Raw genomic sequence first — 14,426 nt, forward strand, 5'->3', positions numbered from 1 at the left:
TATTGACTATCTCCTTTCCCAATCTTGCGCAGCAGATTAGAACTATATATGTAGGTGAGCATTGAGACATTGACTCATAATGACATACACTGCTCACCTCATTAATTTATATAGTATCTAGTTGTGATAGTCATTTCTACAATTCACCCATCTCACTGGGTGGATAGTCTAACGACCGATGACTTAAAGTTCAGTAAACCCTTTGCGATGTAATATGAAAGTTTGCATTTTCATAACTTTCAGCAACTTTTTACAGCCTTTCTTACAATTTTCACAACTTTTCACAATTTTCACATTTTTTCACAGTTTTCACATTTTTTCACAGTTTTCACAATTCACACAATTTACATGTTGTTCTCTCTTCCAATCCGTTCCGTTGTACATAATTGATTCCCAATTTCGCCGCACCTACTTACACCAAATGCAAAAATCTCCCCATCCTTGATAATATCAGCTACAACTTTATCTAAAGTACTATGTGCTACGCATCTATTCATTTCGGTTCGATTGACCCCATCACTATGTTCTAGTAATATTCCACCCTTCTGTGCTCTACTAAAAGCTACAATTGTCTGCTCACATGCCCCGTAAAGCTCTCCTTATTGCCACGGCACGGAGACTTGCTTATCATCTGCACATCGCGGATAAGACAGCGACGCATGCTTTTTTCTCGGCACTTTAGTGGTTGTATGTCTCTCACGTCCCTTAATTATCCCTAAACGATCTTGATTTATTCAATAGTTTGCTATACAATAGGCTCGGTTGAACACAAAAGAAATTGTTGAATTAGGCAAAATAGAAACTTCCGAGAATATACCGGTCGAAAAATAAATTATCCACGTTACATACTGAGATAAAAGGCGCGCAATACGGTCTTCTTCCGACTACATTCCAAAAATTTTTTTTTTTGGGAAAAAGAAACGCAGCATTATCAAAAACCTTTTTTTTTTCTCGCTCATATATAATAGTTGATTCCCCTATCATTTCTAATTAAATAATAGATTGCTTGCATTAGCACAAAACCTTCAATTATGGCCAGTCAAATTGCATCTTCTACTAAAAGCTCAGGCATTGGTGGATCCTCAAGTATACAAAAAAGAGGCAATGTTGCTACGTTGCAAACCAATGAAAACTTAACTGCCATTGATGCCCATGGAAATGTATTCAAGGTGCCAGATTATACTATCAAGGACATCTTAAAGGCAATCCCAGCGCACTGTTACGAGAGAAGAGTCGCTGAATCGATGTACTATGTGTTTAGAGATATTTTTTGGTTATTGACTATTGGATACGTCGCCAACAACTATATCCAATTATTACCTAATGCGTTCACCAGATTTGTTGCGTGGTCGGGATACGTTTATGTCCAGAGTTTGTTTCTCACTGGGCTTTGGGTTTTGGCACACGAATGTGGCCACCAAGCATTTTCTGACTACGGATGGGTTAATGACACTGTTGGATGGGTTTTACACAGTTACTTAATGGTGCCATACTTTTCGTGGAAATTCTCACACTCAAAGCATCACAAGGCTACTGGTCATTTAACGAGAGATATGGTGTTCGTGCCATACACCAAGGAAGAATTTGTCGCCAGCAAGAATGCACACCATATAGATGACATTGTGGGCGATTCTCCAATCTACACTTTATACCAATTAGTCGTCCAACAATTTGGTGGATGGATCGCTTATTTATTCACCAACGTTACCGGACAACAATATGAAAACAAATCATTCTGGGGAGTTAGTCATTTCAACCCAAATGCTGCTATTTTCGAAAAGAAGGAACAATGGTACGTGTTGTTATCCGACATTGGTATTTTCGCACAAGGTCTTGTTTTACATACCTGGTACAAAAACTTTGGCGGTTTCAACTTGTTAGTTAACTGGTTCCTTCCATACATCTTAGTGAACCACTGGTTAGTTTTCATTACATACTTACAACATACCGATAGTCAAATGCCTCACTACGAATCTCACCAATGGAATTTCGCTAGAGGTGCCGCCGCTACTATTGATAGAGAATTTGGCTTTGTTGGTAAATTTATGTTCCACGATATTATTGAAACTCACGTCTTGCACCACTATTGTTCTAGAATTCCTTTCTACAACGGCAGAGAGGCCAGCGAAGCTATCAAAAAAGTTATGGGTGAACATTACCAATACTCTGACGAAAACATGTGGGTTTCTTTATGGAAATCTGCCAGAACCTGTCAATATGTTGACGGTGATAATGGTGTCTTGATGTTCAGAAATGCTGCCTTCAAGGGCCCAAAGGCCTAAATTAGGCTAGTTTAGATATATTTTTCATTTCTTAACTATATATATATATTTATTCTATATTTGATGACTTATATGATGACTTAGTTGTAAATAGCTACTCGATAAATGGAATTCCAGTTCTAGCTTTCGACTTGTAATCAGTATAGTCTTGTCCGAAGAAATTGATTAGAAACTTCTCTTCAAACTTTATTCTGTAGTTGAAGAAATTCCATAATTTAAAGAGTCCTAATGCCAATACAGCTAAATTTCCTAGCCATAACTGTGTTCCAATAAACCACCAGAAAAATCCAAAGTAACTGGGATGCCTCAAATATCTATATATACCCCATGTTACCAATTTATGTTTATTCATATGCTCTCGTTGAATGTAATGATTGAATGATTCTTTGGCAGTGTACATAGCCAACGTTCTACTAAACTGGCCAAGAAAAACAACACATAGTCCAATTATAGGAAAATCAATGATAAAACTAGGAAATAACCAGGTCTTTCCTAGTATTTCGAGTATTGAGACCACATGAACGATGTGTAGATCAATATCATTAAGTATAAACGAATCATCATCAGTCTCACTATTGTTAAAAAGACAAGTACTAAAAAATTCTAATAGATAAAATACCAGTACGAAGATCAAATAGCCGTTTATTCTCGTTATAGCTGGACTACTATTGATTATATTGCATGCACTTAAAACCATCATCGTGAAATTTACCAGAATCAAGATTCCTAGGCCTAGTGATTTAAGAGCCACTATCGATAGATCAACTTTTGTAGGATCATATTGTGCATGCCAGTTATATTGGTAACTATTCTCCCCGTCCAGGTTGTGTAAATTAGACATTGATGTGATAGGCTTGAAGATGAATAAATTATCATCTCATTATTTTCAGCTGAGAATTTATCTGATTAGATACATATGCAAGAACATCAAGCTGATGGCATTATACGATACTAATTCCAATCCTCTACATGAGATAGTATTAACATCTTTGGCATTGGGTGCTATTATAGGAACGTCGTTAACACTATGCTTAGTTCAAAAGACGAAGAATACACCACTATTTGCATACCTGATAATACTATGTATATACTACTTGAATGAGTTCTGTTCGACCGCAAAATATCAGACAAAAATAGTCAAAGCTAAACTGTTTCTAATATGGGGCAATAATGGGAATAGAGAGTTTCTTTTAATGCAAACGGCAACAATTTGGGAGTTTCTATTCACACGTAGTTTGGTCTGCGTTAAGCTATTACATGCATTTTTTGGAATTACATACAAAAAGCAAACGAATACATTTTCAATAGTACTTGGGCTAGCGATGATCGCCGTTGGACTATTTATCAGAACTCTAGCTATGAAAACATGCGGTTCTTCGTTTTCCCACTATATTGAGACCACCAACAGAAAGCAGAAACTCATCACCACCGGCATTTATGGATGGTTTAGACACCCGAGTTATCTCGGATTTTGGCTCTTTGCCGTCGGGTGCCAGGTCTTGCTAGGCAACTCGGTAGGCCTAGTAATCAACCTTGGTGTCCTCAGCTGGTTTTTTAAACGAAGGATTGAATTCGAAGAGTGGTTCCTAGTCCACCGAATTTTCGGGGATCAATACCTACAATACCGCATGAACGTCGGAAATTGGATACCATTTGTTATATTGAAAAAAGATTTATAGTATATAATTATCAATTCCTACAAGCTCTTGTTCATGAATCTTCTTCTAGTGAATGCAAGCCAAAATTTACTTGGCGTGTTTGGATCATCACCGTAGATTCTCTTCAACAACCTCTCAGCCAATTCTTGTCTAAATTGCTGTAAGTATGATCTTAACAAATCAGCTTCATTCTTATTGGCTGGTGGTTGGTACATTGAGTTCAATGGGAACCCCATATCTCCTGGTAACGAGAAGCTGTCTAATGACAAATTATTCAATATTCTTGTGGCTTCCTTAAAATTGACTGACTTGTTCAATTTAGACAAACAATCACTCACGAATAATATGCCATATATCAAAAGTCTATCGGCCGGTCCCTTGATTTCAAAATTCTTGAAAAATGAGTTGGCTCTGAATAAATCTAAAGTTTCTTCGATAATGTCATAGTCTTGCTGTGGTGGGTACGATGGACCTCTGAATTTAGTATGAATGGGTAAGAGAGCAATATTACCGACTAGTCTACTATCTTCTGTCTGCTCCGTTAAGAACGTTGAATGGTATGCTGGCATGATGATGAATTAATTGATTGTACAAAGGGTCTTACACTATATATGGACTTAATCTGTTTCTGATATTGACGGGGTGAATCTGATTACGTAATCACAAAATATAGCACCCATACACCATTTATATTACACAAGACCGAAGGGATACCAAACCAGATAGCAGAATGTGAAAGCATTTGTTTTACTATTGAAAAATGAGCATTGCTGCGAAAATATACACTTTGGTGTACTCCAGGTGGTCTCAATTGCCTCCGCCTGCTGCTCGTTGAGCCTTGTTGCACCGGTGTCAGTTGTTGTGCTCGAGATTCACATTTGGCGCCTTGTTCGCCGTCTGTCGTCTCCGCTGATACACTTACTAGCCACAAACGTATCGTCATGAACTACTATTTCTTGGGTTGTGCCGTTGCTCTCGTTCGCTAATAACATGCACCCGCTTACCATAGAACCATACAGCTTCCATAATTACAAGCGTGCTGCATACAGCTGTGCTCATAATTCTTCTCTGATACATACACTAAAATCACCAGCTAAACGTACTACTTAACGGAAGAGGTACAATAATAGCCTGCAAACAACCGCAAATAACTACATATGACTCGCTTTACAGATCTCTAACGTCCTTTACCTCGCAGTCGTTTGTCTCGTAAGCCTGTTTGTTTAAAAAGAATTGGTGTACCTGTTAAGAGTCGCTATATCAGAGTAGAATGTCGTACATGAAGTAGACTAAATGTCGCGTTAGCCTCGGGTTTATTATGTCAACTTTACGACATATTTTTTAATAGAAACGTAAGGCAAAACATCACACAAAACCAATTGGATAATTTGATCGCTTTCCGTATTTATAGTAATTCGTTAACAAAATTAGTGAAGTAAGTCATTATTAACAATATATATTTGTTATCGATTTAAATATACAGGGTTTAGGTTTTAGAAAGATCGATATACGATAAAGAAATATTTGATTCCGTTTTAGAGATAATCATTGAGGACTAGCGAACTCAACTTACATAGCGGGAATTAATTAATATAGGCAAGGCTTTTCGAAGACTGACGGTACTAATTTGACGATAAAGATCATAAAGTAGACGGAAAGGATAGATAAGCAAAGGTGAAAGCTAAAGTTGTATTTTTGACACAGCAAGAGATATAAATTTAGGTTGATTCGAACGTACGCTTTGATACTGGTGTTCGTGAAGTGGTAAGTGTACAATCATAGTTAGTGGAAAATTGCTGGCTAATAAGGGACATAGACAGACCATTGTATGCATTATTGTTTTTATATTGATTGAGTGGTTAATATAGTATTGTTAACTTGATATTTAGTGGTCAGCATCAAAACAACCTGATAGATGTCATCTTCAGAATATCCGATTTATTCGTACAAGAGGAATAATGCAGCTCCCAACCAGCATCCGCAATACAACATTCCTACCCATCTATTACCCCAAGCGCTTTTAGATGAGCAGAGACAGCGACAGATGCAAGGGAGCAATTCTCCTCAAAGAGGCCACATTGGTCTTAACCAGCCGATGCAAGGGAATAACTCTCCCCAAAGAGCCCAAATGGGCGTTAATCCGCCGATGCAAGGGAATAATTCTCCTCAAAGAGCCGAAATGGGCCTTAATCAACCGATGCAAAGGAACGATTCTCCTCAGAGAGGCCAAGCCGGCGTTAACCAGCAGATGCCAATACCAATTCAAAATGTACCAAAGCAACATGTAACTCAGGGACAATTTATGCCTCAACAAGACCAAGGACAACCATTCCATAATCAACAACAACCCATACCACAACAACCAATGTACGATTCGCCGGAACGTCGCCAACAACAATATCCGCAGAAGGTTCAGCAAAATGTACCTAATTATGAAGGAATGGGAAATGGAAGACCGTTTAATGGTCCACGGAATGCCTCACTCCTGTCATTGACTTACGGTAATAGTGGCAATGGAAATTACAATAAGAGAGTAAATAGTTATTCGTCACAAGAATCAATACCTCAACCTCAACCACCTTACCCAGTTTCTGGTGGTTATGTACCTAATCCTAATAATTATGGTCAGGAAGCACCACAAATCCCTCAGCAACGCCGAACTGCGCGTAAAGCTCCACCTGGATCTTTACCACCGATCCAAACGAATCAGGTCTTAGATAGCAGCGGTAGACGAATTGTATCCTCCCCAAGTGTTCCTCAATATAACTCTTATTCGTATGCAAATCATTCTCCAATATCTCAAACTCATTCTGGACAAATGAATAACGAAACTAGAGCAAAGTCGTTATCGTCGACATCGGGTAAACCTTATCAACAACAACAACAACAACTGAGAATGAAACCAATACCGCAAGGCCAGGCATCTCAACCAAGTCCACAACAAACCAATCACCAAAACCACAGACCTGGTTCAAGTGGAAGTGGGTCTAGTTCAAGTAGTCATTCTTTCTCACTTACGTCTAAGTCGAGATCTTTTACTTCTTTATCAAAGTTATCGTCTTTGTCCACAAAAAAATTCAATTCTTCTACATCTTTACAAGGAAGTAAATTAGATAGAAATCCATCATCAGCTACCTTAAGTTCCCAAAAGACCGTTACCACCCCTATGCCAAAGAAACCCATTGTGTACCCTGCAATGCTTTCTCGTGTTGCTAGAGTATTCAAGGAAACAATAATTTTAACCATCAATACAAAAGATGGTTTAGAATATCATGACACATTCACGGGTAAGATGGCTGTTGATATTATTTGTAAAATAATTAGAACAAATGACCGTAATTTAGCATTGTTAATTGGAAGGTCTTTAGATGCCCAGAAATTTTTCCGTGATGTTACATATAATCATAGGTTGAGAGATTCTATTCATGAGGTGTACGCTTTTAACCATATCTATGGTGAAGTTGAATTTTACCAAGATTATAACAATACGAATAATAACAGTGCGAACAATTCCAAGCATGGATCAATAACTGAGGGCCATCCTCAATTTCAACAAGTTTTACTTCAACAATTACCAGCTCATACTACTAACAGTCAACCACCTACTCCTTCTACACCGACTATGTCAAACGAAGGTAGTACGTATAATTTAAACAACAATAAAGAAATACCGGCTAATAGTACTAGTGCTACAGGTGTTAATGGTGTTTTCACAATTTTGACAGATTGTTATTCTCCAACTTGTACACGTAACAATCTTTGCTACAGTATTGCTTGTCCCAGAAGATTAGAGCAACAAGCTCGCCTCAATTTGAAGCCACAAGGTGGATTGAAACGTGCCGTTTCAAGATTATCCTTACATGATAAAGAAGAGAATAAGACGTTATGGTATGAAACTGTTCCGCAATCTATTTTAGACAAATTAGATAAACGTGAAAAGATGAGGCAAGAATTGATATATGAATTTATATATACTGAAAGGGACTATGTTAAGGATTTGGAGTTCATGACTGATTTCTATATTATGCCTTTGCGTAATCCTGCCAATAATATCATTCCTGAAAGAGAAAGGGAAGTATTTATTAGGACAGTATTTGGAGGAGTTAGTGATCTATTGAGATTAGCTAAAAATATGAGCGAGGCATTGACAAGAAGACAATTACAACAGAAGCCAGTTATTGATACATTTGCTGATATTTTTGTTGATTTTGTTGGAGGATTTGAGCCATTCATTAAATATTCCGGGAATAAGGTTTTTGCTAGTTTTGAACATGAAAGACAGCAACAGGTAAATATGAAATATGCGAGGTTTTTAGATGCCATTGAAAAGAAACCTGAATCGAGGAAACAAGATTTGTCATCATTTTTAATTAAAGGTATCCAAAGACCTGCAAGATATCAATTATTGATTTCTGGGATTATTAAAAATACGGAACCAGAATCTCCAGATTATAAATCATTGCTAAAGGCAAAAGAAGAAATTGAAAAAGTTTTGGTACAGATTAATATTCAAACAGGAGAAAGTACTGATCGTCATAAAATTATGGTGTTACACAGGTTATTAGGGAAGCAAAATTTGGAAACTAAGAATCACTTTAAGTTGAATTACAGCCATAGAATAATTTATCAAGTCACGTTGAATAGAAAGAGAGATAATGAAAAGATTGATTTGTACTTATTTGAACATGCATTATTATTGATTAAACATAAAATCCAAAATAAGAGAGAGCAACATAAAATTTTTGAAAAGCCAATATACTTACCCTTGTTGTTTGTTAACAGTGGTTATGATATACCAACTGCAAGATCGATAATGGGAAACAGACTTGATGGATCATTGCTTTCTGATCCGAACTTAAAGAACAAAGCTGAAACATCCACCAGTTATATCAACACAAGTTCAAGTTCAAGTAATAAATTGCCAATTAACTTCTTGGGGTTGGGTAGTAATCTGGTTCACGCTACATTGTTTGCGGATGACATGACCAATCAGAACCAAGTTTTGCAACAAATACACCAACAACAGAAAAAGTTGATAGGCCAAAATGACATCTTTTCATTATCCAAATATGAGACTAGAAGATTCCATGGTAACAATAAAATTAACTGTGCGGTCCCATGTTATGGTGGTAAAAAATTGTTGTATGGTACCGATTCAGGAGTGTGGGTATCTACGGTGAGATCTATCAGTGCAACTTCAAATGAAAAGATTTGTTCTGATCCTACAATGGTTATTAGCAAAGTCTATGTCACCCAAATCGAAGTTTTGGTTGAATATTCTAAGTTATTAATCTTATCAGATAAGTCATTGTACGAGTTTGATTTATCATGTACTGATTCTTTGGATCATAATAAGAATACTAGATCTGGAAAATTAATCTTGAACTACGTATCATTCTTCAAAACTGGTATCTGTGATGGTAGATTATTGGTATGTGCTGCTAAACACGGCTCCACGCATTCAATTAACATATTTGAACCTACGAACCCATTCGATCATAAATCACTGAAGAACAAGAACAAGAAATACGACATCAGAGAAATTTCGTTCAGCTCTGACCCGGTATCTATTTCATTCTTGAAAACCAAATTGTGTGTTGGATGTACAAAGGGATTTGAGATTCTTTCATTAGAGAAGGGTAAAAAGGAACCTATTTTAGATGAGGCTGATCCATCGTTAGATTTTGCTACACAACGTGAAAGCGTTACACCATTGGCCATTCATAGATTGGGGAAAAATTTCTTGCTCTCATATTCCGAGTTCTCGTTCAAAATCAATAGGAACGGTTGGAGAACCCAGCATGATTGGAGTGTTTTCTGGGAAGGCAACCCTCAGAACATAGCATTATTCTATCCTTACTTGTTGTCCTTTGAACCTGGCTTTATTGAAGTTAGAGATTTAGACTCTACTAATCTATTAAGGGCCCTTGTGGGTGAGAATATCCGATTTTTACATTCGAACGAACATGAGGCTTTATATGCATGTGAAGAAAATGGTTATGACATAATTGTATCAATTGACTTCTTGAACTTAAAACCAAAAGTTACTCAACTATAACTGAAACTTATCATTGATATGAAGAGTCAGTTCTATAGGATTATATATATAATTGACTAATTTATAATGATTAATGTAGCACAGCATAGGTTTTATATAGCGATGCGTGTAGTTACCGAACACGAATAGAGGGACCGGTTTTTTTGTTCAGCAAGAAAAGTAAAATTCTTCACCTTTAAGTCAGTTGTTTTGAACGAAATCTGTATCTTTAATCAAAAGTGTATTCAACATGTCGTCCATTATTGAGTTAAATACACCAAGTATTGAACGTCCATTCGGGTTACACTTATGGCCGATTTTCAGCTATGTATTTGAGCTGATCATTGGTTATCCAGCCGAGGACTTTGAATTCGTTTACCACAAAACATTCTTAGCCAATGGATTCCATGCGATTGGGATCATTATTGTCTACTATATCGTTATATTTGGTGGTAGAGCATTGTCATCTAAGTTAAAATTACCAGCATTGAAGTTGAACTTTTTGTTCCAATTGCACAACATTGTGTTAACTTTATTTTCATTATCATTATTATTGTTGACCATTGAGCAATTAATTCCAATCTTGTACCATCACGGTATTTTCTACGCTATTTGCCATAAGAATGCGTTTGCTCCAAAATTGGTTACCTTGTACTACTTGAACTACTTGACTAAGTACTTGGAATTGATTGATACCGTTTTCTTGGTGTTGAAAAAGAAGAAGCTTTTGTTCTTGCACACCTACCATCATGGTGCTACCGCTCTTTTATGCTACACCCAATTAACAGGATCCACCTCAGTGGAATGGGTTCCTATCACTTTGAACTTGGCCGTTCACGTCGTCATGTACTGGTACTACTTTTTGAGTGCCAGAGGTATCAGAGTGTGGTGGAAAGAATGGGTCACCAGATTCCAAATTATTCAATTCCTCATCGACTTGGTCTTCGTCTACTTTGCCACCTACACCCACTATGCCTACAGATATTTTCCATCCTTGCCTCATATTGGCGACTGTTATGGCTCTGAATTAGCAGCTGCATATGGTTATTTGATCTTGACCAGTTACTTGGTCTTGTTCATCTCGTTCTACATCAAGGTGTACAGTAACCGTAAGACCGCGGCTGCTACTTCGAGTGGAGCAGGTCCATCAGCCAAATCATCTGCTAAGTCCTCCACCGTCGAACCAAACGTCACCAAGGCCAGATCTCGTAAAGCTTGATCTATAAAATACAGGTCATACATAATAACATAGACAGACTGTTAGACTGCGACTTCCCTACGTCTGCATGTCCAATTAATTCTTTTTTTCGATATAATGTCCTTATTTATTCCATTTTATTTCGTTTATGTTACGTTATTTTTAATATACTACTTGAATAGGAAGTCAATTCTTTTGTATTTTCCACGTGAAGAAAATCACCCTATACGACCTTATACGACATGTGTAAGGATGTTGATGGTGCGTACTTTAGATTGAGTTCTACTCCCCCCTTTTTCCATTCGCCGGACTCCTTCGGATCGGATATTCGCTGTATTGGATTATCCGCGCCGCGTACAAGAATGTCGTATATTTTTATTATGACATAGTCGGCGCGTCGGCTTGTAGATAATGCTCCCCCCCCGGGTCCGGTTGAGATGAGTGCCGAATTACATCCGATTACTAAGTCTGGGAGCCTTACGCTGCATATGGCGGAACAGTACCTATATAGGAGTTTCTCCTATTCCCATTAAGACAAGACCGGATCTTTCAACGCTTTATCAAATACATTCCATTAACACCGCAAGTGAATGTGTTTAATTGAAGCGGCCGTGTGGTATGATGTATTGTAGGACAAATGACGTTTGACAATGTGGACTGGACCACTCACTGGAAGCTTATTCAACTAGTAGGAGACCATGTGATACAACGGCTGAACGATTCGTAGGCTAATAGACACCAGACACTTTTTACATAGGAGAACAGATCATATAGTTTAAGCAGTATGTAAAATTGCGGGATTAAACGCTGCTGTACGCTAGACATTCGATGTTGCGGCCGTACGCCATTCGCGGTTTCGCCGGTACAATAAGGACTAATAGTGGTGAATGGATACGGCTGACAGTATATTACCGTGGGGTCCGAGCTGACATAATGCGGTACACCTTCGGCCCTACATGAGTGAGCAACGTATCATCAAAAGTGGGTTCCGTAGGTGGGTTTGGAAAGATATAGGGACCTCATAAAGACCACTACAACGATAGGATCAGACGGATATAACCCGCTAGACCTCCAGTGAGCACCAGGAGAAATTTGCGTCTACTTATGATGCTATTGGGCAAGCCAACATCGACACTGATTTTCGGTGAAGGAATTTGGTCGACGAGTCCTATTAAGAGGGGCGCATAAAAGGCTGTATCAGCCGTATTCCATCGATGCCGATTTGATTGCAAATATTTAAGTAGTATACTATCCTGGGGTTTGGTAAGTGACATATTTGCTAGAACACATCCATAACAATATATACATCATGGGGTCATCTTATATTATTCCACCTGCCAGCAACAACGAATGTAGGTTACCACTGATTCATTCTTTGGATTTGCACGGTTACCACAGCACAGTACCACAGTTGTACCGGCCATCAGAAGTTCACGGCCTCACAAACCCTAAATCATTATCTGAGCCATTGACATACTATACACCAAGCCAAAACCAGATTCCGCCTGTTGGATATTTGTCACCAGGGTTTGTTACGCAGTCGTATGGATGTCGCACCAACTACACTCCTGCCAATGTGGCCGGCTACAACCCATTGCATAATGCTAGCAATCCGTCTAGTCAATTCTCGCATATAACACCAGCATCTTCGCCATCTCGTTCCAATTCATTCTCAAAAGACGGGTTATCGACACTATACAACGTTGCTACAGCTTCTGACGAAGCATGTGCTCGCGAAAGAAAGTCAAGCGAGTCGCTGGACTCACATAGTGACACCAAAAGCACCACTCCGGAAGTTGAGATTCCACACCGCGATTCCACAGTATCCACCAAAAGTTGCAAACCTAGAAAGAAGAGACAATGTCCCGAATGCAGCATGTTCTTCTCGAACTTGGCTACACACAAATCTACGCATCTTAAACCAACGTCGAGACCTCACGTTTGCAAATACTGTAATCGAGGGTTCGCCAGACCCAATGATTTATTCCGTCATACAAGGTGCCACTGGAAGGAAGTGGGCTCCAACAAGGGACAGTTCAAATGTCCTTACAAAAACCACTCTACAGGAGACAATTGCTGCCATTCATCTGGCATTTTCAGCCGTTGTGACACTTTCAAAAATCATCTTAAAGCAATTCACTTTCAGTATCCAAGTGGCACTAAAAAGGACCAGAGAAATAAGGTTAGTGGTAACTGTAGAATGTGCCACAAATTTTTTACGACCGTTGATGATTGGTTGGTAAATCATGTTGAAAAGAATGAATGCCCATTTGGTAATTAGATCTAGTTCGTATTTGTATTTTTGTTGGGTTTGGGTAGGTATATATAAAATAAACGGTTTTCATATGACAGTTGATTGTAGCTTCGCACTCGGTATGGAACCGATCAAGAATATACTAATTATTCAAAAAGTTTTTCATTTCATGATTACTTCCAGTAATTTTTGTCCAATATGGTTCATACGGCCGCTAAATACTTGCTTGTAGCGTTTCTTGCTTCAACTTACAAAACCTTACCTTTCGCCTATGTCTTCAGATTTTACTATCGTCTTATAGTAAACTTGGCAATACCCAGAAAGAGATATCTTCTGAATGGGAAGCAGAATACTTTCGGAATCACTGGAAAGACTAATAAGTTGGATTTGTTCGAGTACACCACTATGGAGACATATGTTTCTCCATTAGAACTTGATATGTACATGCACAAATCCAATTCTACTTATTCGATTGACTTGGACATTGCCAGAACAAACGTTGTCACCAAAATTTTCCAAAGATTCTGGTATAAATATTACGACAATGAAAATAAGGAGTTCAAAGGAATATCGTTGTCAAATATGCCGTATGTACCGGTTGCTTCTATTCAATGTATATTTAAGAAGGAATTGAGGTTATACCAGAGATACAATGTAAAGAGTCAGATTTTTGCATGGGATGAGAAGTGGATATTCGTGTTGTCTAAATTTGTCTTGCCTGGATCAGAAAAGTTATGTTCTATTGCTATAACTAAGTATGTTTTCAAAAAGAAACAAAGAATTACCATCAAACCGGAGGAGATACTTAAAGATTGTGGCTTGTGGAATGATGAAGTAGTCAAAGTCAACAAGAAGAATTACGAAGTGGTTAGGTATATGGCTTCAACAGAAGACTTAGAGAAATCATGCGACCAATTTTAATTATGTAGATACGCTTGTTTTATTAGAGTTTTACAAGATGTAAAAGAATAAATAAATTAATACGTGTTTTATTATT

The 14,426-nt window shown here is 37.9% G+C and overlaps 9 protein-coding genes across 9 annotated transcripts; 6 read left to right on the top strand and 3 right to left on the bottom strand. All coding sequences in view use genetic code 12, as the record gives it.

Moving 5' to 3' along the window:
* Positions 1-1,031: 1,031 nt before the first annotated feature.
* Positions 1,032-2,282, top strand: DEHA2G05346g (DEHA2G05346p; the record flags this gene model as incomplete). The annotated part of the gene is made up of 1 exon (XM_461778.1): positions 1,032-2,282. One exon carries the CDS (start codon positions 1,032-1,034, stop codon positions 2,280-2,282), a length of 1,251 nt encoding a protein of 416 aa, XP_461778.1.
* A 94-nt stretch (positions 2,283-2,376) lies between these two features.
* Positions 2,377-3,123, bottom strand: DEHA2G05368g (DEHA2G05368p; the record flags this gene model as incomplete). The annotated part of the gene is made up of 1 exon (XM_461779.1): positions 2,377-3,123. One exon carries the CDS (start codon positions 3,121-3,123, stop codon positions 2,377-2,379), a length of 747 nt encoding a protein of 248 aa, XP_461779.2.
* Positions 3,124-3,217: 94 nt separating this feature from the next.
* On the top strand, positions 3,218-3,961 carry DEHA2G05390g (DEHA2G05390p; the record flags this gene model as incomplete). The annotated part of the gene is made up of 1 exon (XM_461780.1): positions 3,218-3,961. The coding sequence occupies one exon, from the start codon at positions 3,218-3,220 to the stop codon at positions 3,959-3,961; it is 744 nt and encodes a 247-aa protein (XP_461780.2).
* Positions 3,962-3,978: 17 nt separating this feature from the next.
* Positions 3,979-4,509, bottom strand: DEHA2G05412g (DEHA2G05412p; the record flags this gene model as incomplete). Its single annotated transcript, XM_461781.1, has 1 exon — positions 3,979-4,509. The coding sequence occupies one exon, from the start codon at positions 4,507-4,509 to the stop codon at positions 3,979-3,981; it is 531 nt and encodes a 176-aa protein (XP_461781.1).
* An 83-nt stretch (positions 4,510-4,592) lies between these two features.
* DEHA2G05434g (DEHA2G05434p) lies at positions 4,593-4,883 on the bottom strand (the record flags this gene model as incomplete). The annotated part of the gene is made up of 1 exon (XM_002770536.1): positions 4,593-4,883. The coding sequence occupies one exon, from the start codon at positions 4,881-4,883 to the stop codon at positions 4,593-4,595; it is 291 nt and encodes a 96-aa protein (XP_002770582.1).
* A 972-nt stretch (positions 4,884-5,855) lies between these two features.
* DEHA2G05456g (DEHA2G05456p) lies at positions 5,856-9,998 on the top strand (the record flags this gene model as incomplete). The annotated part of the gene is made up of 1 exon (XM_461783.1): positions 5,856-9,998. One exon carries the CDS (start codon positions 5,856-5,858, stop codon positions 9,996-9,998), a length of 4,143 nt encoding a protein of 1,380 aa, XP_461783.2.
* A 229-nt stretch (positions 9,999-10,227) lies between these two features.
* Positions 10,228-11,196, top strand: DEHA2G05478g (DEHA2G05478p; the record flags this gene model as incomplete). The annotated part of the gene is made up of 1 exon (XM_461784.1): positions 10,228-11,196. The coding sequence occupies one exon, from the start codon at positions 10,228-10,230 to the stop codon at positions 11,194-11,196; it is 969 nt and encodes a 322-aa protein (XP_461784.2).
* Positions 11,197-12,484: 1,288 nt separating this feature from the next.
* DEHA2G05500g (DEHA2G05500p) lies at positions 12,485-13,456 on the top strand (the record flags this gene model as incomplete). Its single annotated transcript, XM_461785.1, has 1 exon — positions 12,485-13,456. The coding sequence occupies one exon, from the start codon at positions 12,485-12,487 to the stop codon at positions 13,454-13,456; it is 972 nt and encodes a 323-aa protein (XP_461785.2).
* A 171-nt stretch (positions 13,457-13,627) lies between these two features.
* Positions 13,628-14,350, top strand: DEHA2G05522g (DEHA2G05522p; the record flags this gene model as incomplete). The annotated part of the gene is made up of 1 exon (XM_461786.1): positions 13,628-14,350. One exon carries the CDS (start codon positions 13,628-13,630, stop codon positions 14,348-14,350), a length of 723 nt encoding a protein of 240 aa, XP_461786.2.
* Between the last annotated feature and the right edge of the window lie 76 nt (positions 14,351-14,426).

The sequence above is a fragment of the Debaryomyces hansenii genome, assembly GCF_000006445.2.
Source record: "Debaryomyces hansenii CBS767 chromosome G complete sequence".
Classification (NCBI taxonomy): domain Eukaryota; kingdom Fungi; phylum Ascomycota; class Pichiomycetes; order Serinales; family Debaryomycetaceae; genus Debaryomyces; species Debaryomyces hansenii.